The sequence below is a fragment of the Hyperoodon ampullatus genome, assembly GCF_949752795.1.
Source record: "Hyperoodon ampullatus genome assembly, chromosome: 9".
Taxonomy (NCBI): Eukaryota; Metazoa; Chordata; class Mammalia; order Artiodactyla; family Ziphiidae; genus Hyperoodon; species Hyperoodon ampullatus.
The window spans coordinates 53,141,013-53,164,392 of NC_136922.1; the positions used below are offsets into that span (position 1 = coordinate 53,141,013).

The following is a 23,380-nucleotide window of genomic DNA, read 5'->3' on the forward strand; positions in this document are numbered from 1 at the left end:
ATAAGAAAAACAGACAAAGAAGCTGAAAGCACAGAAAGGAGGGAAGAAACAGGTTATCAATCTTAGAGGAGACAGAAGGTGATATTAACAAAAGGACAGGAAATAAAATAACCTTGGTTATAAAAAGGGATAACTTCTTCTGAGACAGAAGGAAAACAGAGTATTGTCAGATTTAAAGAAATACATATGGTCTAGAGGGAGCAAGATGAGATAATTTATAACTGATAGCTCCCATACTCACAGAAAAATGAGAAATAAGGCCACCTGCAAAGAAAAAAGGGGAGTAGAAATGGAATGTATGACTCGAGGGAAGTTATAACATTAGGTAGCATCCACTGAGGGGACTATGAGAGAATAAATGACAATATAAAAGAATTGTCAAGTGATCCTGAGGGTCCAGCTGCAGTCAGAGACCATGATTATGCAGTGTCACCAAACCACATCACCATCTAATTTTCTTAGCAGCCCTCAGAAACCCAAGTATGAATGAAGAAGAAGGGTTCTCAGAGGCAGGATAAGGGCAGCAGAAAAACAAGAAGTCTAGACTACTAAGGGTACTGGTAAGAAAACGGTATGATGATTCTGAATAGGGTTCAATATCTAGCTATGAATGGAAGGAGAAAGAAAACTAGTAATTGTAGAGAAATGTGGAATTAAAGAAGGGCTTTGAATCTATCCACCATCTACCTGTCCTCCTACATAGTTATCTGTAAGGTACTGGGATAGGTTTATAGATTTTAGGAAAGGCTGGGTAAGGTTGTGCTTTAATTGCACAGAAAGAGGAAGAGAGAGGGAAAGGAGAAAGGGGGTAAAATAGAATGGGAAAAAAAAGGAGGGGAAGAGAAAGAGGAAGAACTAATATACATTATTTTTCTGATATAGTTAATAAATTATATGATGCCATCTATACTCTCTTACTTAGTTACTATGTGCACATTTCTAAAACAACTGCTTGAAAGAAATTTTATATAACACACCATGTGAAACCAGCTATATTCTAAACAACTAATCACATTTTTCTCTAAAACAGACTCACTGCTTTAAAAAATGTTATATGTAAAATTAAATGCAACCGTTTCACAAAGTTTACAATTTGACATTTTATATACATTTTAACTTTATCATGACTTCAAAAACTCTCTAAAGGGGTAAAGAGTATTCAAATTGCAGAAACTCCTTCAGCTCACTGATACTATAAATATGTCACTTTTCCCTAATTTTCTTTTCATGTTCACTTATTTTATAAATTCTTGGTTGATGAAATAGCTTACAAAATAGCAGGTAATACAATAAATGCAAACATAATACATTTTCCATTTTACAGACCTTACTTAATCGTGACTGAAGTACCAAGAGTTTGTTGTATTCTTCTGTTACTTTGTTGAGAAGAGTTTGCACGTTTTCTTGAAAATCTAAATGATAAACAATTATAATAATTTCACTCTATAATAAAAGTCTGCTTCTTTCAATAAGTATTACTCATCTATTCATAACTTCAGAAAATTGCCTGCTAGAAGTAAAATTCATAGATTTAGTAACCAACAATTAAAACCTCATTAATGTGGAACACCTGCTACAAAGATTAACTTGACAATTTTTTTTTTTTTTTTTTTTTTTTTTTTTTTTTTTGCGGTATGTGGGCCTCTCACTGTTGTGGCCTCTCCCGTTGTGGAGCACAGGCTCCGGACGCGCAGGCTCAGCGGCCATGGCTCACAGGCCCAGCCGCTCCGCGGCATGTGGGATCTTCCCGGACCGGGGCACGAACCCGTGTCCCCTGCATCGGCAGGCGGACTCTCAACCACTGCGCCACCAGGGAAGCCCTAACTTGACAATTTCACATTAAAATACATTAATTTCTTTTGGCATTCATTAATTTGTACATATTTGTTCATTCTTCATACAAATGGACAGGAGTAGGAAACATTTTATCTGTGAAGGAATATCAAAAAAATTGAGGTTTAATTTGTAAAAATGAACTAATATAGGATTCCTATTAAGAAAGATAACTGAATGTCTTATTCTTTTTTTAAAAAATAAAACCCTGACATAAACTTATTCAATAAAATACCACAACTTTTAAAGGTTTGGATCTATGGTATAAAATTAAGAATTATAGGGCTTCCCTGGTGGCGCAGTGGTTGAGAGTCCGCCTGCCAATGCAGGGGACGTGGGTTTGTGCCCCGGTCCAGGAGGATCCCACGTGCCGTGGAGCGGCTGGGCCCGTGAGCCATGGCCGCTGGGCCTGCGCGTCCGGAGCCTGTGCCCCGCAATGGGAGAGACCGCAGCGGTGAGAGGCCCGTGTACCACCAAAAAAAAAAAACAAAAAAAAATTAAGAATTATAGTGAGGAAAAGATGGAAGTAGAGGAACAGAGGATAAGGAGACAAAGAAACCTGTAGACAGCTTTGGTTCTCTTTATATCACGATTACTGCATTGTAAAACTAAAAATGTACATTAAAGATTTAAGATTTCATGAACCTGAAAAAACAAGATGTTAAGATAACTCAAATTGGCTAAGTGATAAAATCATGAATTAACTGAGAAAGTTTATCAATTCATTTAAGAAAATTACTCTGTTCAATAATGTGGTAAAGCCTTTATTACCTTGAACTTCATATTTATAATCTTGCAATTCTAGTTCTTGATTTTCAGAAGTGTGAACACCGGAAGTCTCTTTCTCTTTCTCTTCTACATTTACTTCACATTTTAAAGCAGAAGTATAATGTTCACCAAGGACACTGCAAAAAGTCTGTTGACAACAAAATTAGGTATTTTATGGAATTAAAATTTTGATTTCTGCCACTAAAGATCATTAAACACTATTTTTCTATATGCAAAAGACAGTCAAAATGGCACAGAAAAATCAGTAAGAAAACACTCTTCTGTATATCACATCACGCTGCAAAAGAAATAACCAAGTCTAAATCTCTCTCCACATAGAGAATGTGAAATTCTTCTTACACCAGGAAAATACTGATAGTCTTCATTATCTATAATATATATTAAATATATCTATCAAATTATAACTTTTTGCTTCTTCCTAATAATGAATATATCTTGTACTTTAATCTACCACTTTCTGGCTTGGATCCTATTCTGATGTTATCTCTGTAAGGTCAACTACCCTTGAAAAAACACCAAAAGATGAGGACAGAAGTTCAAAAAGTAGTCTATAAATTCTATAGAAATTATAATATATGAAGTAGGAGATCACATTCATACCCTTTAACATAAGAGAATACTATTCTGTGGTTTATACATGTAAAAAAAAATATTTGACACATCATTCTGGTTTTTCTCCTGAGCAACAGACAATTTTATCATCACTTACAAATAACATATGCCACATAATCATCTCATAAGCCCTCTAAATAAGTTTCACCTGTGCCCTTCATGCAACTGGAAATAACAATCAACAACTTCTAGACTTAACCAATTTGTTTATTGTTGCTATTTCTTGAGATTTGCCTAAAAGTTAAACTATACTATTAATAATTGACTTTATTAAATTTTCAACACTGTCCCTAAGGTAGAATTTTATCATAAATTGATAAATTGATTCAGGTTGGTAGAAACCTGATCACCCAATTTACAGGTGAGACAACAGATCCAGAAAGATGAAGTAACTAGTCCATAGTAACATCAATGATTAGTGACAAAATCAGGTTTCACGATGAACTCCAGGGGACCTCTCCATTACAACAACTTGATTCATATTTCAACTTCAGATTAGGGGTCAAGTAAAAACATTAATGGAAGAAAAGAAAATATAAAGTCAGTTTATAAATAAACTACTGTGACTTGGGCCCTCTTTCCATAGGTACAGACTATCAACAATGGATATGAAAGGACAATCAATGCCGGAACCCTTTGGGAGGTGGAGGCTGAATGAATGTGGTTATTTCTGACTTTCTTTTGCTTTTCTGAATACTGTTTTTGAACTATTCTGTAGGTAATCAGAATCAGTAAGGGAGCTTTACCTTCCCAACTAATACCATCCTCCTCCCTCTTCGATTTACAAATACACAGGCTGAGATGGAGATCTGTGACAAGCCTAGGCATGTATTTTAAATTTTGAACTATTTCAAATATGCAGAAAAAATAGTTCATCTATTACCTAGCTGTAACAAATACTAATATTTTGTCATATTATATCCATATTTTTAAAAAGAAATTGAACATTACATACAGATTTGAAGATTTCTGAATTAAGTACTGCTTACCTATTTCATCCACCTGTCTCTCTGCCCACAGGTGATTACTCTAACATGCATGTTTTTATACTTTTTCTTTTGAGATTTGCTGATATTAGTACACCTAGCAAACACTGCAATATGGTGTTCCATTGTACAGATATAACACAATTTGTTTATTCATTTGCCTGTAGATAAAAATCTGAGTTGTTTCTAATTTTTGACTTAACATAGACATTCTTGCAATGAACATATCTGGTTGTGCACAAATGTGAGCCTAAGTAGAAGTAAATGCCTGGGCTGTGCGATGTACATATCTTCAACAATATACCTTGTCAATCTGCTTCTCAAGGTAGTACACTCCCACCAGCAGTGTAGAAGCGCTCCTATTTCACCCGATCTTCACAAATATAATTATACTTGGCATAATTAGTTTTCAGATTTGGCAATCTATAGTGTGAAATCTTATCTCACTAGTCTTGTGCAAGATCCTCAGGTAAGTCATCAAATCACTCAACCACCAAAGTGGGCAGGGGTAGGAGACAGACCTGCTTAAGGCTCTATTGGTCTGTTTTTTTTAATTAGGCATACCTTTTGTGTATTCTACTGCTGAGATAATTTACCTAAATTTCTTTTGTTTCTAACTGATTATCAGGAAAACATTTAAATGCTCATTTTAAACTTAAAAACTCAGCAGTATTTTCTAAATACAGTTCCAAGGTAAGACAGTAGGGAAAACTAACTCAGATGATTCTGCCTATCAAATTTGTAGTAACTTAAAATTTAGCATTTCTTGTCTAAAAGTACTTTAAAAAAATATATACCTTTATTGGAGTATAATTGCTTCACACTGTTGTGTTAGTTTCTGTTGTACAACAAAGTGAGTCAGCTATACGTATACATATATCCCCATATCCCCTCCCTCTTGAGCCTCCCTCCCACTCTCCCTATCCCACCCCTCTAGGTCATCACAAAGCACCAAGCTGATCTCCCTGTGCTATGCAGCAGCTTCCCACTAGCACATCCATTTTACATTTGTAGCGTATATATGTCAGTGCTACTCCCTCACTGTGTCCCAGCTTCCCCTTCCCCGTGTCCTCAAGTCCGTTCTCTACGTCTGCGTCTTTATTCCTGCCCTGCCACTAAGTTCATCAGTACTGTTTTTTTAGATTCCATATATGTGCATTAGCATACGGTATTTGTTTTTCTCTTTCTGACTTACTTCACTCTGTATGACACTCTAAGTCCACCCACCTCATTACAAATAACTCAATTTTGTTTCTTTTTATGGCTGGGTAATATTCCACTGTATATATGTGCCATATCTTCTTTATCCATTCATCTACTGATGGACATTTAGGTTGCTTCCATGTCCTGGATATTGTAAATAGTGCTGCAATGAACACTGTGGTTCATGTATCTTTCTGAATTATGGTAAAAGTACTTTTTAACTAATACCTTACCTGTGTAAAATGAGAACATTCTTCAGACACTGCCCTGTGAAGTTTTCCAATGAGCATCTGTAAAGGCTTCACTTCATCACCTAATAGAATAGATATTGCATTAAAATGTTCAGCTTACATACTTAGAAACTATTTTCATATTAAACCTATGTCAACTGGAAGCTTCCCGGCAATAAGATTAGTTTAAAATTTTTTATTTCTTTCAATGTTATTTTGTGCTGCTCAATGTTAACCATCTAAGATAATTTGTAGGATTTTCAATTTATATCCCACAAAATGGTACAAAGAAGTGACTTACAATTTTTTTTTTACTACAACTCAATACTAGAAATACATCATACAGCATAACCTATTACATATATACATCCATATAAAACTGAAACAAAAATCTCACAAGTCAACATTTACTATTTCTACATGCTATGCACGCCAATGTGTTCTGTTCTTCTTTATCACTGGACTGACTTCATCGCCCATTAACGGACCCATTAATTAACTTGTAGTCTGAAACACTACAGATTCTATCTGAAGAGGATACCAATACAAGCAATATATGCTTAAAATCTTATTCAACTCACAAAGAACTGCTGAAGTAAAAAAGTACAGTATTCTTATTTAAGCCACACTTTAAATTCTACTCTGTTCAACAAAACAATTCCAAACTTATGAGCCACCTCATTCCCAAAGGCAGATCTGTCCAGAGTGGGGGCCTAAAAATACCTTGAACAGAGGAAGTTTAATTTAATTGAGTAATTAAGTAAGTATTAAAGGTAAAAGTTAACTGCAACTAGTCTTCCACTTACGGTTCCTTAAATATTGCTCCTTACACAGTACCATCTTAGTCTCTGGCTCACTCTACAGTCTCCCAGGGCATCTCATTCTTGTCCTTGGCCTCAAATGGTCTTTTGATTTACAAATCTTTATCTTGTGCCTAATCCTCCCTCTTAGGTTTCAGCTTTCTAATTTCAACTGCCTAATAGATATCTCTCTCTTTTTTAATTAATTAATTTGTGGATTTTTTTAAAAAAACATCTTTACTGGAGTATAATTGCTTTACAACGTTGTGTTAGTTTCTGCTGTACAACAGTGAATCAGCTATATGTATACATATATCCCCATATCTCCTCCCTCTTGTGTCTCCCTCCCACCATCCCTATCCTACCTCTCTAGGTGGTCACAAAGCACCAAGCTGATCTCCCTGTGCTATGCGGCTGCTTCCCACTAGCTATCTATTTTACATTTGGTAGTGTATATACGTCCATGCCACTCTCTCACTTCATCCCAGCTTACCCTTCCCCCTACCCATGTCCTCAAGTCCATTCTCTACATCTGTGTCATTATTCTTGTCCTACCCCTTAGATATCTCTTTTTCAAAGTCAACAGATATTTTTAACTCAATGTTCCAAGCTTAATTTACTATTTTTTCCACAAATCTGGTCCTTATCCTCCTCATGGCTAGTCACCCTCAATCCAACTACTCAAGCTAGAAACTTAGAGATCATTCTCAATTCCTTCCCCTTTTACTGTTAATATTAACTGCAGACTACAGCCTACCTCTTTTTTTTTTTTTTGCGGTATGCGGGCCTCTCACTGTTGTGGCCTCTCCTGTTGCGGAGCACAGGCTCCGGACGCGCAGGCTCAGCGGCCATGGCTCACGGGCCCAGCCACTCCACAGTATGCAGGATCTCCCCGGACCAGGGCACGAACCCATGTCCTTTGCATCGGCAGGCGGACTCTCAACCACTGCGCCACCAGGGAAGCCCCTACAGCCTACCTCTTTAACTCTTAAACTTTCCTTCCTTCTCCAATCCCCAATGACATTTTAGTTCAACATCTTAATGTTAACAGAATTACTGCCAGAGTTGCTTAACTGGTCTTCCCATCACTTATCACCTCTCCCAATTTGCCCCAATGCTGTCATCTTAAAAATCTTACGATGTTACTCCCACTATTGAAAATCCTGCATTGGGTCTTATCACCATTGGCATAAAGATTAAACATGCTTCACTTAGGGTATATGAAGCCTTTTCTTACCAAGCTCCTCCCAATCTTTCCATCTTTATCCCTCAGTACTTTTTCACACACCTTGAATTCTCAACTCTCCAAAATGGATGCAGTCTCTCATACCTCTACATTTAAGACTCAAGAGCTTTCGCTAAAATTCCAACCTCCCTACTCCTGCCTACTGCCTCACTCTTCCAGGAAGTACTAGACTTTTCTCCTCTCTCCTTCCATTCTTTGTGTTCATTCTTCTAGTATAGAAATTTTCCTATTGTTTTCTAAGAGTTATTTTATATTGCTTTCCCACAGGATTGTTGACTTCTTGGGGAAAATAACTCAGTGATTTTTATATTTCTCAAGCACTTAAACGAGTATCCTATGATTATATGAACAAATGAGTCCAGGACTGGAATACCCAGTCATGTTCCTCTATGGGGGTCTAAGTCAAGAACAGAATCATGGAGTGGTGGGCTCTAAGTGATACTTATTTGTTTCATAATACTTATAATTTTGTTAGAAATCATTTACCTGTTTCTTGTGTTTTTATATTCTGTAGCTCTAGCTGGTGTATTTTCTGAAGTTCCTTGATCTTATCCTCTTGAGCAGAAATAAGCTCCTGCTTAAGACTGCAAAGAGCTTTATCTTTTTCCTTTTTCATATATTCACGAACCTGATCCACATGAGTTGAATAAACCAGAGAGAGGCAAATACGTTGAGCTTCCATCTGTAGCCTTAAATCATTCTTAAAGTAAATTAATGTGTAGGTTAGAATATTTTTAAATGACAAATCAAGTAATTTAACTTTTTTTTGCATATACTGATTACAAGGGAGGAAATACATGAAATTATAGTTTAAAATTTCATGTAAGAGAAGTGATGTCTAATTTAATTTTTTTCTCACTTATTCTGTTACACTGACCTACCTATCTTTTTCAAGGAAAATAGCACAATATTTTCATTACTTTAACTTCATAGTAAATTTTGATATTTGGTATAGCTAGGACTGCCTGATCTTTCATTTTTGTTCAAAAATAACATTTTAAAACAAGCATAGAGAAATGCAAATAATAATGTAATAAACACTATGTACCCATATCCCAAATTAACAAATACAATTATTTTATCTTTTTTTTTCATTTCTCTCCTCCCTATTTTTTTGGTTTAGAAAGAAAACATAGATAAAATTTAATCTACTATGTTCTCATTCCTCCTTCTCCAGAGGCCATCATTATCATAAATTTGATCATAAATTTGCTGCAAGTACAGTTCATTTCTTATACCCTCACTTCTCAATGCATCTATAAACAATGCATTATATTTTGTTTTTAAGAATTTACATAAATGGTGCAAAATGGTATTTATTTTGCAAATTACTCTTCTCATTCAATATACTTCTAAGATCTATCCATGGAGATACAGATGAATGTAACTGTGGTATTATATATATGAATATAGCACAATTTGTCCATTTCCTTTTTGGAGATCAACTGGATCATTTCTAATTTTTTTGATATTTCAAAAAATGCTGCAATAAATTCATATACATATGCCCTTGTACAAATATGCTAGTGTTTCTCTAGTGTAGTGGTTCTCAAACTTTAGCACACATCAAAATCACCTGGAGTGCTTATTAAAACAGATTGCTGGGCCCCTCTTCTAGAGCGTCTAGTTCAGGAGGTCTGGTGTGGGCCCCAGAATTTGAATTTTAACCTGTTTTCAAGTGATGCTGATGCTGCTGGTCAGGGACTACACTGAGTGCCACCTAGAAATGTAAATGCTGCATCATAGATGACGTATATTAATTGCATTAGATTTTAACACATTTAAAAAATATAATTACACCAATTTACACTGATATTTAACAGTGTAGGTGAATACTCATCTCCCCACATTCTCATCACACTTTTTATTGTGAAACTTATTTTGCCAATCTGACAGGTATAAAATGCTCTTTTATTATTATATCAATTTATAATGTTGAAGTATCTTTTCATGTTTATGAGCCAATTAGTTTATTCCCAAAGGAGAAGTATTTTTGTGGCTTCAGCATTATTTCTAAGCATATTTAGATTGCTCTTAGGTGTTATAAGTTGTTGCTCAATTTCTTCTGTGAGCTTCCTTCCACAGACACACACCTCACTCCTCTCCCCATCACTAAGGGGGTTTGTCTTGGTAGTGATGAGTGGGGCAGGGACAGCTTATGGGTTTGCCTCTGTTTACTTTATGGAAGTTAATGTCAAGGAGATGGTATATGAATGTCACTGAAAATGTCTTTAGTTAGAAAAAATAAAATTCTTACTGAGAAAATTTGACCATTGTGATAGCTTCAAATTTAGGTCCTCCCCCAGTAATGCTTTTTAAAAAAATTTAAATGATCTCTGGCATTTTTAGGAGTGATTACATTAAAACCAATTATGATTTTGAAAACTATTTCAGATATTTAACAAAGCATTAATAGTTATGCAGTTAGAACATCTTAACTCTATTTAGGTTATTAAAATTTAAAATATCCTTACATCTGATATAAGATCATAAATGTGAGTACATTTATTAGAAGTAAAAAGAAAAAACTTTCCAGTGGCTTCCTACTGTATACAGAATAAAATGTCAACTGCTTACGCAGTCTGTAAGGCTCTACAATATCTGGTCTTTTGCTTCTTCAAACTTTTTTTTCCACTCTCCTTCCCTCAAACTCAGCTAAATACGTCTTTATTCTGTTCCTCAAACTCATCTCTGTAATCACAACTGCTCTAATTTCCATGTGGTAGACTCCTCGCTGCCATTCAGATGGCAGCTCAGATGTTACTTCCTCCTAGACACCTTTCCTGACCACCCTATTTAATGCTGCCACCACCACTACCCACCATTCTCTATCACATTATGTTTTATTTTCTTTATAAAACATCACTTTTCTTAACTATTCTACTTGTTTCCTCATTTACTGCCTGCCTCCCTCACTAGAATATATGCTCTTTGAGAGCAGGAACCTTCTTTCTCTTGTTCACCACTATTCCTACCTGGCAAGAGACTCAATAAATACTTGTTATAGAAATGAAGAAACACATAAAGCTCTAGTTAGCACCATACAAGATGTCCAGTGGAATTTTCATGTCATTTCTATTTTCAGTATCCAGCAAAAAAAATCGTCAGGAGTGACCTAGTATTACTCATTATATGCACTGTTTAACTGTATTTAGAATGAATACATTCCCCCACCCCCTCCCCGCTTCAGGTAAAACAAGACTCTGAGAAAACGCTAGGATTTAAACCAAAATTTTTTTCTCAGGGAAATATAGTTTCATAACTACTGAACAACTATATGGAGTACTAAAAGTTTGAGAGTTAATTTTCAGTTGTGGAACCTTGAAAACACCAATACAAAATGAGACTGAAACCAATCTTTGGGATTGCAACAAAATATTACAAAATAACTTTTCTAAAGCTCAGACTCTTGTTATTCAAACTCTTGCCTTTTCAAAGAAAATGTGTTCTATGTTCTATTTCCTGAGCAGATTAACTAAAAGATTAAAAGAGCGGCAACAACGTTTAAGAATAAAAAAGATAAAAAGAAATGATAAATGATAGGCTTAAGTGAGAATTACATTACAGGGTTTACTTTCATTCTCTTGTAAGGTTAATTTGTTTTATGAAGATGAAAACTTTTAGTATGAAATGTACGCTGTAGCATATACATGTAAGTAAACATACCTGTTCTGATTTAAGTACACTGAGCTCCTGCTGAAGTTTATCATTTTCACCTGGTTCAGTTGTCCCAAGTGATGATTCATTTGTCACTGACGGCAAGTGATCAAAAAACCATTCTTGCTTGTTTTCTTTTCCAAGAGTCATATTTTCAAAAGGAATTTTATTTAACTCCATTATTTTTGATTCTTCACCAAAATCTTTACTTATTTTAGGAACACACCCTCCAGAATCCCTGCTTGTCAAAACTCCATCTTTTAAAGAGCTTAAATGGACAGCACACACATTTACATCTTCTGTCCTATTATGGTTAATTATGATTTCTAGCTCTCTACATCTCAATAAAACTTGCTCTTTTTCTTGCTTTAAAGATTTAACTTCTTCCCTTAGAAAACTAATCTCGCTATGTTTCTGTTTTAATTGTTCAGAAAGATCAGACAGTCTCTCTGACAGTTCTAATTTTTCTCGCTTGGTTACCTCAAGCTTTTCCATAAGTTCTGTTGTATCTTTCTCAACAACCTCACCAATTTCCAATGGTTCTGCTGTAAAAGTTTTGTCATCATCAAAGACTGAACTTTTTATTTTCACTAGAGTTGGGTTTATTCTTTGCAAATGATGAAGCTCTTCACTAAGTGCTTTAAGCTTACTTTTATATTCAACTTCTTGTTTATTTTTACTGTCTTCTAAATCGGTTTTTACCTTGAGAAGGCAAGCATAATCCTCCTGTAACTCTTGATAATTAACTTCAAAATTTTTTTCAGCAAATGAAAAAGTGTTCCTTTGCTTTTCAATCTCTTCAGTTAGCTGAATACATTGTTTTTTGAGGTTCTCATTTTCCTCTGTAAGAATTTCTATTTCTTTTTGCCAGCTACAGTCTTTGGATCTGGACTTAATGGAGTCTATGGAAATTAATCTTTCTTCTTGGTTAAGAGGAGTATATATTTTCAACATGTCTTCAAGGGCCTTCTTTTCATCTTTAAGAATGCTATTCTCTGCTTCAAGTTGTGCAAATTTTTCTTGAAGGTCATCCTCTTTTTCCTTCATTTGTTTCTCCAATAATTCAGTTTTAAGTTGTAATTCTTGAACTTCTTGTTCAAGTGTACCCTTTTCCTTTTCTTCTTGTCTGAGTATTTCAATTTCTTTTTGAAGTTCATTGATTTGAAGGGTCATTTCTTCTGATTTTGAATTCACAAGGGATTGCTGTAAATCTTTCAGCTTTGAAATTTCCAAAATTAACTGGTTCTGCTTAGTTATCAAATTGTCTTTTTCAAACTGCATGGTTTCTATCTTTTGACTCATTTCATTCCGTAAGCCATCTATCTGCTGTTTATAGTGAATGCCTAAGTTATCTTTAAGCTTTTCAATATTTATTCGATGTTCAATTTCCAAATCTTCCTTCAGTTTGGAAAGTTCTTCTTCATGACTAAACAGGAGCTGTGTCCTCAGCCTCTCTAGCTCAGCTTCTTGTGATTCAGCCATTCTGTCTAATACAGCATTTTTTTCTCTTTCTAACATTTCAAGCTTTATCTTATAATGTGTAACTTCTGCTTCATGTTTTAATTCTAGTTCCTTCCTGGATTCAGATGCAGAAATAATCTCCGCTTTCAAATCTTTCACTGTACTAAGGGACTTGTGTGCTTCATTGAGTTTACTTTCTTGTTCAGCTATAGTCTGTCTAGCCCTCTGAATTTGGTCCCTTGAAAAGCTCAATTCTTCAAAAAGGTCTTCAAGCTGTCTCTGTAGAACAGACTTTTCTCCTGAAATTACTCCTAGTTCTTCCTTGAGTTTTTCCTTTTGAGAGTTAGTATCTTGCAATTTTATATTCAGTTCATTTATTGCCATATTCATTAACTTTATTTGATCTTCATTAACTGTAATATTTGGATATGATCTTAAAGCATTCTCCATTTCTCCCTTATGTTGTGTTTTAAGTTCATCTATCTGTGACATGTGTTGTTTTATTAATTCTTGTTTCATCTGTACTATCTGCTGCCCATACATCTCATCCAGCTCTGCCCGGAGTTGTTCTAACTTTCTTTGTGTTTCTTGTTCCATTCTTTGTAGAATATCAGTTTCAAACTGACTATCTTTATGATTTTTCTTCTGAAGTTCTTCAACTGTCCCCATTAATTGTTTTATTTCCTCAGAACACTGTCTTTCCTTTTGCTTGGAATTAGTCAGCTCTAATTTCATATTTTTTATCTCTTGGTTCTTTTGTACAACCTGTTCTTGTAATTCTTCCAGTAATTTATCAGCAGTTGTGACTTTATCCTTTAGCTCAAGAGTTTTTTTTTCTTCTTCTATTATTTTTGTATTTAATTCTTCAATGACTGCTTCCTTTTCCTGTATTTCTTTACTTGAGCTTTCTACTTTTTTATCCTGTTCCTTTATAAAGAAAAAATGAAAATATAAAAATGGCATTTTTAGTTCCTGGTTACTTATACCCCTTAACCCCATTACCAAAAGACTGACAGAAGACTGCTTTTTACATTATCCTACAAAAAGTAGCTGCTGAGCCTGTCCCTTAATTTTTCTTATGTCAATGAGACACAGGACTTGTGTAGTCAACACTACCTATGAGCAGTGTTGGCCTTCTTGGTGGGAAGAAATTTTTCTTACATTGCTATGACTAAATTTTTTAGTTTAAAAATTCAGTGGGATTAAAATGTGTCTAAACCATTATACATTCTTCTTTCTTATTAACTGATTAACATTCTATGTATTTAGTATTTGCAATAGCTAGAGCACTACATACTCTTTACATTTCCAGAAGAGTCCTAAAAATAAATCAGAGTTCCTCCCATATAGTATTTTACTGACCTGAAGGTTTGGTGGGCAAGTATTATGAAAAGAGTAAAACAACAAACACAGGTTCCTGTAAGTCAGCCTTAACTTCACTCCTGGGGCTAAATGAATTAAAAGTTCAGGGATATGCCATGCTTAAGTGGTTGAATCGCAAGTGATATGCAAGACAATTAAACCATTTATGGCATATCAATTTGATTCTAGATTTTTGGTGTGAATAGAAATTTGAAAGCAGGACAGATTTTTTTCCCCCCAGTTCTGATTTGGGACTCTATTTTGGAACTGTGGATAAATCAAAACCCAGAACATATGCCGAGGTATGTCCCTATGTCCCTAATCATTCGCAGAAGTGTTAGAGCATAAGGGAGTCGAGTAGAAGCCCTGGAGACAAAGTTTTGTCTCTGTTACTTAGTTGCCTGAGTAGTTAAGGGCTGTAGTTCCAAGGACCAAAAGAAAAGTAAAATCTACAGAATGGAACAGAATATATGTAAAGTAATTAAAATCACCTTCAGGAGACAAAAGTCCAAGGCCAAGAGGACTTAAAAGGCACCTCAAATGAATGTATTAACATACCTAAAAAAAGGAATGACAGGGCCTAGGAAAAAAGAAAGCCTCAGAGTGAAATATTGGCAGTCCCCATTTAAGTACAGTTCAGAAAAGAGAATCAAGGTACCATGAGGCTTTGAGAATTCTAATCCCTCTGGGAAAACCATACCAAATGTAGAAAGCAAGGTAGGGGTCTATCGTAAACAGAATTAAGAATTTCAGTCCAAAGGCATGACCATTCCTACTGTGAGATGGATATATGAGGTTATCACAGCCTAATGCCACTGAACATTTGATTTGTCTAACATCCCTTGATCTCATGCTCACTTGAGCAAAATCCTATCAGCTTTCGTCTTGGTATCACATATCCCATCAATGTCACCATAAGTTACTAGCAAGTACTAAGCCTTCAGACTTTAATTTCGGACTAAAATATGACATTTAAATCAGTTTAATCTCTTTAAATCTTGGTGTTTTCACCTGTAAAATAAAGATGATATTATTTTCTCTATCTCACAGAATATGCTTGAATCTAAAATAAAATAAATATATTAAGGTATTAATTCTCACTGTGCAACATACACACATAATATATTTATATACTAGAAAAAAATCTGTAAGGCATTTGGAGTCTCTAAGAAAGTAAAATCAGTTCACAGCAGTCAACTTCAGTTAAACTGTTAAGCAATTAGTCTTGAAAATGTTAACGTTTTTATAAAATCTTTAATATTTATTTATATATCCTGGTTTTTCATGGGGGGGAACCCTCATAAAATAAAAAGTATCAATTCAAAACTGTCCAACACCTGATATTACTGCAAACAACAATTCTTCATTCAATTATTAAATAGTACAAATTCATGGTTCACTTTTCTTACTTACCATTTATTCCAAAGTACATGGTTTTAAACAACTTATATGGTGTTGCAAAAAAAAGATAGCTCTGTGGTTAAGGATACAATCCCTCTATTTTTTGGAAACAGACCTGAGAGAGTAAGGAATAATATAGTTCCTGCCTGTGACGACTGTACCATGGGAAGTTCAGCGGATTAAGACAGTATGAATGAACCTGGAACAGTTAATGCAGTTGCCTCAGAAACCAAGGCAGTTCCAACTATCATCCTAATGCCCTAGTCCCTCAGTTGCTTTAATGGAACTACTACCCAGGGATTCATTCAAAGAGAAAAAAAAATGTATGTAATGAAAAAGGGACTGATAACAAAAGTATTCTTGCTAACATTCAAATAAACAAAGGTTATTCCCCCTACGAAAATGAATTACTTGAATTTTAAATAATCTCAAATTATACTGCCTACTGAATACAATATAATAAGTACGATAAAACCCGACTGCCCAGGCTTTTCTAACCTAGGCCTAGGCTGACTTTCTACTCTTAGCTCCTGGAAAAACTCATTTCCAAAGACCACTGTTTTCTTATTAAACTATTTTTTGATGACTATATACACTTCTAACATGTTTCAGCCTGGGTCTTTATGCATACTCCACCCTCTCTAAAATGTCCTCCCCATCTCATCAGTTCAGATTCATAATTTATTCACTTACTTACCAAATTAGTATTGAGTAGCTGCTATGTGCCATATATTACACCAATTAGGGAGAAAACAAAGTACAATTAAAAGGGGATTGTTCCAATACACAGACTTACCTCAAATATCACCTTCCAGCTAAAGCCTACCCTGAATCACTTCCCTTATGAAGCCACACTTACTAAGAATTTTCAAAGCACTTTTTAACCATACTTAGCCTTGTTTTGTGGTGTCTTGCATACATGCCTACTAAACCATGAGTTCCAGTGAAGAAAAAAGCACATTTAAACATCACTATCTCTTGCAAGAGCATGATGCAAAACAAGTGTTCTGTAATCATCTACAATATGATTTTTAAATTACCTTGGTTGTAAAGCATGTCCATTTCATAATTTCAGTACATTAATATTGTACATTTCCTATTTTCCTTAGAGACAGTCTCTGGAATCATATTACCTAGATTTGAGATCTGGCTCTACCAATTTATTACCTGTATATCTGGGTAATTTACTTCATCTTGCTTTGCTAGAGACAGTCTCTGGAATCATACTACCTAGATTTGAAATCTGGCTCTACCAATTTATTACCTGTATGTCTGGGCAATTTACTTCATCTTGCTTTGTTCTGATGTCCTCATCTGTAAAATGGAGGTGATAATGGTATCTCTACCTCATAAGGTTGGTGTGATGATTCAATGAGTTAGTATGTGTATGATGCTTTGAATATTGCCTGGTACCAAGTAAACAAAAATAAATGCTACCTAATACTTTTATTATTATCCAAACGATAGTCTTGTTTTGACAATTTCTCAACATTTTGCAGAAGAACCTCCTAAGTTTATAAAAAGTACTGTATTATATGTATAGTCTGCCCTCATTATTCAAAGATTTCATATCTGTGAATTTGCTTACTTGCTTAAATTTATATATAACCCTGAAATCAATACTCACAGTCATTTGAAAAAGTGCACAGAGTGGTAAAAAATTTGAGTTGCTGGGACTTTCCTGGTGGTGCAGTGGTTAAGAATCCACCTGCCAATGCAGGAGACACAGCTTCAAGCCCTGGTCGGGAAGATCCCACATGCCGCAGAACAACTAAGCCCATGCACCGTAACTACTGAGCCTGCGCTCTAGAGCCTGCAAGCCACAACTACTGAGCCCACGTGCCACAACTACTGGAGCCCACGTGCCTAGAGCCCATGCTCCACAGCAAGAGAAGCCACCGCAATGAGAAGCCTGCACGCCACAACAAAGAGTAGCCCCTGCTCGCCACAACTAGAGAAAGCCCATGTGCAGCAACGAAGACCCAAAGCAGCCAAAAATAAATTAATTTAAAAAATTGAGTTTCATGGCATGCATGATTCCAACTGGCATCAAGCAAGGTGAGCACACTGCTTTTTTGTTTAAGTTCTCATATGGAGAGGACAAGGATGGAGACCATGAGAATGGAGATGGTAGGGGGTAGCAGAGCGTACTGCAAGAAATTCTGGCTCTGGGTCAGTCCAATAGGGTTGGAATCCCAATTCTGGCAACTACCTGGGGGGAAGGCACCCTTAGGCAAGTCAGTTAACACTTCTAACCCTCATTTCTCTTTTGAAAATTAAACAAAATATAATCTACCAGGATGTTTTCTTAGGATTTAATATTATAATCTATATGATATGCACAACACTGTAAATCCAATATACTTCAATAAAATTAAAAAATAAAATATAGTGGAAAGAGCCAAAAAAATCTATATGATATGTATTTGTGTGTGAATGTATGTATGTATGTGTATATATATCCCCTGGGAGCACTGAATAAGTGTTCCAGGCAACTTTATAACACATAACTACCATGAATAAAGAGAATCTGTATTTTTTTCTAATTAAAATCCATGAAACTTCATTTTGCCATGAAAATATTTTCAGAATTTCATAACCATGGCTAAAATGAGTAGAAACATCTCCAGACGTAAAAGAAAAAAAGCACAGAAATTCTGGTTATAAATGTAGATTCTCCGAACTCAATTTAACATAGGCTGATCACTTTCAAAGAAGTCAGTAATGAGTATTACCCCCCACACAAATATTTATTTATTTATTTAGGCTGCGCCAAGTCTTAGTTGTGGCACTCGAGATCTTCGTTGTGGCATGTTTAGCTGCGGCATGTTTAGCTGCAGCATGTGGGCTCTCAGTTGCGGCATGCATGTGGGACCTAGATCATACGTGGGCTGCCTGCATTGGGAGTGTGGATTCTTACCCACTGGACCACCAGGGAAGTCCCAATGAGTATAATCTTAAAACCTATTACTGGAAGACTCCCAACTGCTTTTGAAATAAATTATCTTACATGCTTAAAGAACTTTCTTAATTATGAAACTTTCTGATTCATGTGTGTAGCAAAAAGATAAACACTAGGATAAAAAACTTTAAAGTTAATTGTAAAGTTGATGCACATTGGTTGACTTCCTTAAACATACCATTTCATATGCTCTAATTTTCTCTTGCAAGAAACTAATTTGCATTTTGAAGTCTTCTTTCTTTTTGTGATAATCTTCTAACAGATGGTCTTGTTCTTCCAGCTGTTGCTGATGAGTGAGGATCTGTTGTTTGGCTTGTAGTAAATCTGCAGCTGTGCTACTATGAGTGCTGTTTCTCAGAGTTTCACTAGCCTGTAACTTGAAAATAGAAAGAAACCCCAAAGTATTAAATTCTTAAGTGAGTACACTAAGGAAAAGACATTCTTTGGGGGGTGTTACTCGGCTCATAGTTGCTCTCTGGGAACTGTACTGGATTCACAGGCTTGAGACCCCAGCAAACATGCCACCATAGCTGATCAGATGAGAATGAGTACATTACCTAAGCTGATAAATTCCTCCCTTATCTAAAATTATTTTCTGTTACTCATCAACAGAAACCTTAATTAATACAATCAGATTCCTATGGCTCTAATTAAAGGTAAGTGGAATATATTCAGTCTAGTTACCATTTCAGAACCTAACTAAAATAAAATCATACCAGGGTTGACAAAGGTTGGATGTAACTACAGGTTAATTTCTGCAAAAATCCACCTTATCGGACTTATAAGATTTTAAAATACAGATGAGGAAAAGAAAATAATAGCACAAAACCACTCAAGAAGTATGAATTAAATTCCTGGTTAACATAAGAAGTATTTACTAGTTTTTTCAAAATAATACATAAAAAGCAAATGGCTTTTAAATATTTATTTGTTCTGGAAAATGTAAGAAGAAAATTTTAAATTCATTCCTAAAAATTTAATAAATTTTGTTCTATTAGTAATACTTACATGCTGGAATTGAATCTGTAATTTTTGACTCTGTTCTGTCAACTCTAAAAATTCTCTCATTGTCTCATCCTTTTCTCTTCTAGCTTGTTGTAAATTAGCAGTGAGTTGGGTTATGATGCCATCTCTCTGTTTAATGGCAGCTTCAAATTCTTGCAACTAAAAAAATCAGTGAAAATTAAACGTGCTATATTTGATTTTTTTAACAAAATTAAATATTAGTACAGCTAACTTCTTCAAAAATATGATATTCAAAATGCACTGGCAGAATTATCACAATCTGTAAGCATACTTGAAAGCTATTATCTTGCGGGAATTAGTTTTACTTCCACATCAACTTTTAAAAAACCATCTGAACTAGGGAACAAAATACATCAGATTTGACTTATCCATATATCTACTTCTAGAAGGACAAGTGTCTTTATATTTAGGGATGCTCCAATGTTTGTAGGCATTACCATCATAGGCATGTTTAAGCCTTGTTTCTAAAGAAGATGAAACTGAAATATATTGTCATCCTCATCAATGTCTTATTTCACCTTGTTTTCATAACTGACTGCCACAAACAACAGATGTTATTTTAACCACAAGAAGTTACTTACAAAGACTGGCTGACATTTTTAATGAGTTTAAGTCAATATATTGACTGATGTGGTATGCAACATAATTTTCTCTCAGGCTGCTTACAAAAACATCTATCCCTACTGAAGTGACGTCAGACTAGCTATCTCATAAAGTTAAAAAAAAGATCTCATTATATTAGCCTTGTTAATGGACTAGTTTTAAGCGATGTTGTTTATGATATGTATAAGGACAAATATAATGAGGTGACTTGAAGTCACCATTTAAAAAACCCATCTTTAAAGAATGTACCTCTACTATCATTAAAATTTCCTATTTTTGTTTTGTAACAAACCAAAAGCCACATAAGGTAAACACACCTGCTTCAGTCCTTCAGTCCCACAGGTGGCCCTCATTTCTTCTAGTTCTCTGTTTAGCTCTTCAATCTCATGTTGTTTCCCAGCCAATTCATTTTCCATCATCTCTAGGTGGGTCTGATTGTACTGTGCTCCATGTTCAGAATAAGAATCATCAACACCAAATTCTTCTTCCTAAACCAATCCAGATTTTTAATAATTCAGTACTAGCAACATTCCCTCAGGAAAAGGGATTCAAAATCTGAATCCTACAGCAAAGTCTAATTTAAAACATCACTCATCACCTGGGAGTTTACTGGCATGACAACCTACTTTGTTGCTAATGTGATATATATACCTCAAGAGCAAAAACAAGATATCTGCAAATTCTGTTACAATTGAGTTTTATAACAAAAGGTGGATAATTTTGTTTTGTTACACATTAAAAGCATTTAGAAATCACACACTGAAAGAAGTACATACAGGAAAAAGCTTTGTTAGTATTCCAATGGTTTTAAATAGAATAAAACATTAGTATAATGAGTAGTTTTAAATACTGTACCCTTAATAAATTTGTAGGCTTTCCTGTTCTCGCCACAAAACTGCAACCATTTACCTGTATAAAAACAATTTCCTGAAATATTATGGTTTTAGAATTTTATTTAAAGCTAACAATTATATTTGTGCTAACTGTATTCATGCTTTTCTTATGCCTAAGGAAAATGCCTCATTGGCAAAAACAGATATAGTGATTAAATTTAAACATCTAAAAGACATTATGACCATTTTAAATGCCAAAGAATTCCTCATACATTTGAGTTCTGTGCTATACATTTTCATTTAAGTGAATTAAGGTTCTAAGTACAGTTTCTCTTTTGTCTTAAGAAGAATAACTATAAACCTCTAGTTACAAGATCCTCCTCTACAAAACACTGCCTTAAAATCATTTAAATAATTGTTTTTTGATTAAGCCCTATTCATTTTAAAGTAAAACTGTTTACTGATGTAAATCTATTGAAGGTTGGCAAGCAGGTGAAGAAGTAGGAGGAGATCAAGAGCCGGAAAACTCCCCCAAGAACTTTCCCCTGAGGGTACTATGATAGCCATGCCAACCCTGACAGATGTGGAGATTTTCCAGAATACAGGTGTCTCTATCACAGACATTTTGTGGTAGGACGCAGGAGGTTGGCAGAATATGTCTCTGGGGTTGCCCTGGTGGGAGATTAATTTCAGATCAATTAATCTACTCAATAATACCTTCCTTCCCCCTAACAGCAAACAAGTGAACTTCATTCCTGTTTATGTTTAATTTCTCACAATTCTGTGTTAACAGAATCCAAGATAATGAAGTTTTTACTGTTGAAATACATAGAATAGAATAACTTAGAATTAGGATTAGGTTGATATGGATCACAACACTTTAAAAAGTGAAGATCCTAATTAAGAGTTCTTTCCAGAGTTTGATTCCTTTTTTTTCCCCAAGGATAATTCCAAAAAACAAAGCTTAAAGTTAAAAAAAATTTCACCTTTATGGCAACACATTATTAGAATTTGTGAAAACTATTAAAACACAGCAATACTAACTCTATTAAGATTATTAATAAAGTCACTTGCAATAACTTTCAAATTAAATTCTAAATTTCAATTAGCTTTTCTTGATTTTGAAATGAAGCACTTTGATAAACATCTACTAAACTTTTCCTTTAGGGTAACAGTATAATGAAATGGATTTTATGAATATTTTCAAATATCATATTAAGCAAAGGATATTCCTTTAAGTGGTGATGATATCACTTACATAAATTAGTTATCTATTTATAATAATTGAATCTAACACATTAAATAGCCAACATTCAGCTTAACTTTTCTCTAAGTTGAGCACATTTTACACTTGAGCAAGTCATATGTATTGGCTTCTTAAAATACTACATGACTGTTTTCAAAACTTAATTGTTATTATAATAAACATTAAAATCTTGTCAATATTAACAGTTCTTAAAAATTTAATATCATGTAAATAGGTAATAAGAGATTATACACCAGAACTAAACTATATTTCAAAGTTAGAAAAGAAACACTCAACAGAATATTAGGATCATTAATAGTTAGCAATAAATGATTATATTTTTTAATCTAGATAATTACTTCACTGATACCTAACAGGTAGAGCATTTATCTCATCTTCTTACACTAGCGTTTTAACACAATACTTGGTAAACCATAATATGAAGGCACATTAATAGCTTGAAACATGAAGATTAGATGAACAGACTCCTCCAACTGAAGAAACCTTAACTTTTCCTTATGTCGTTCTTTACTGTGGCATTTTTCAAAGTTATTTAACCTTTAGGCTATACTAATATAGTCTTTTTGAATTCATAACTTACTCAATCTATGTAGACAACTTGAAGATTTGGGAAAGTACAAATAAGGTACATTCTAAATTTTAAAATGTTCTGTAGAGTATCATCTCCTAAAAATACTGCTATTCAGAAAGAATCAGAGGAAAGATGACTCTTATTTTATAATCATAAAATGTTCTTCACACAAAAACTTTTCCTTTCAGTGGACATCAGTTCAAAAACACAGAAGAACAACTCACTCTTTATTTATGATTAACACCTTATCCTTATTATACTTAATTTGGCAGTATGTACAAAAATATTAATAATGGATGTTTTAATAAAAAATAAGAAGAATCTAATAGTTCATAAAGTTCATAAAAATTATAGGAGTTCAGTGTGCCTAGCTGACTCCTGGAATTAGAGCCAAGAAACTAATGAAGTTAAGATCATTCATTCAAAGTCAAAGTTAAGTATCAAGCACCATGTTGTACACCTTCAGTGTATAAGCTGAAGACAGGGAGGGAGAAAATGAAAATAAGGTGAAGTTAAAAAGAAGAAAGAAAGAAACCCA

The 23,380-nt window shown here is 34.5% G+C and overlaps 1 protein-coding gene across 2 annotated transcripts in view; it reads right to left on the minus strand.

The window, feature by feature from the left end:
• The window catches only part of AKAP9 (A-kinase anchoring protein 9), a gene marked incomplete at its 5' end in the record, with an annotated part of 150,198 nt that overhangs the window by 93,890 nt on the left and 32,928 nt on the right, over positions 1–23,380 (minus strand). For both annotated transcript variants that reach the window (XM_079711809.1, XM_079711808.1), the window contains 9 exons: positions 1,327–1,412; positions 2,605–2,749; positions 5,657–5,736; positions 8,186–8,399; positions 11,366–13,744; positions 18,721–18,918; positions 19,551–19,706; positions 20,489–20,659; positions 21,027–21,080. In XM_079711809.1, coding sequence (XP_079567935.1) covers positions 1,327–1,412; positions 2,605–2,749; positions 5,657–5,736; positions 8,186–8,399; positions 11,366–13,744; positions 18,721–18,918; positions 19,551–19,706; positions 20,489–20,659; positions 21,027–21,080 — 3,483 coding nt within the window. The remainder of the gene's footprint in view (positions 1–1,326; positions 1,413–2,604; positions 2,750–5,656; positions 5,737–8,185; positions 8,400–11,365; positions 13,745–18,720; positions 18,919–19,550; positions 19,707–20,488; positions 20,660–21,026; positions 21,081–23,380) is intronic.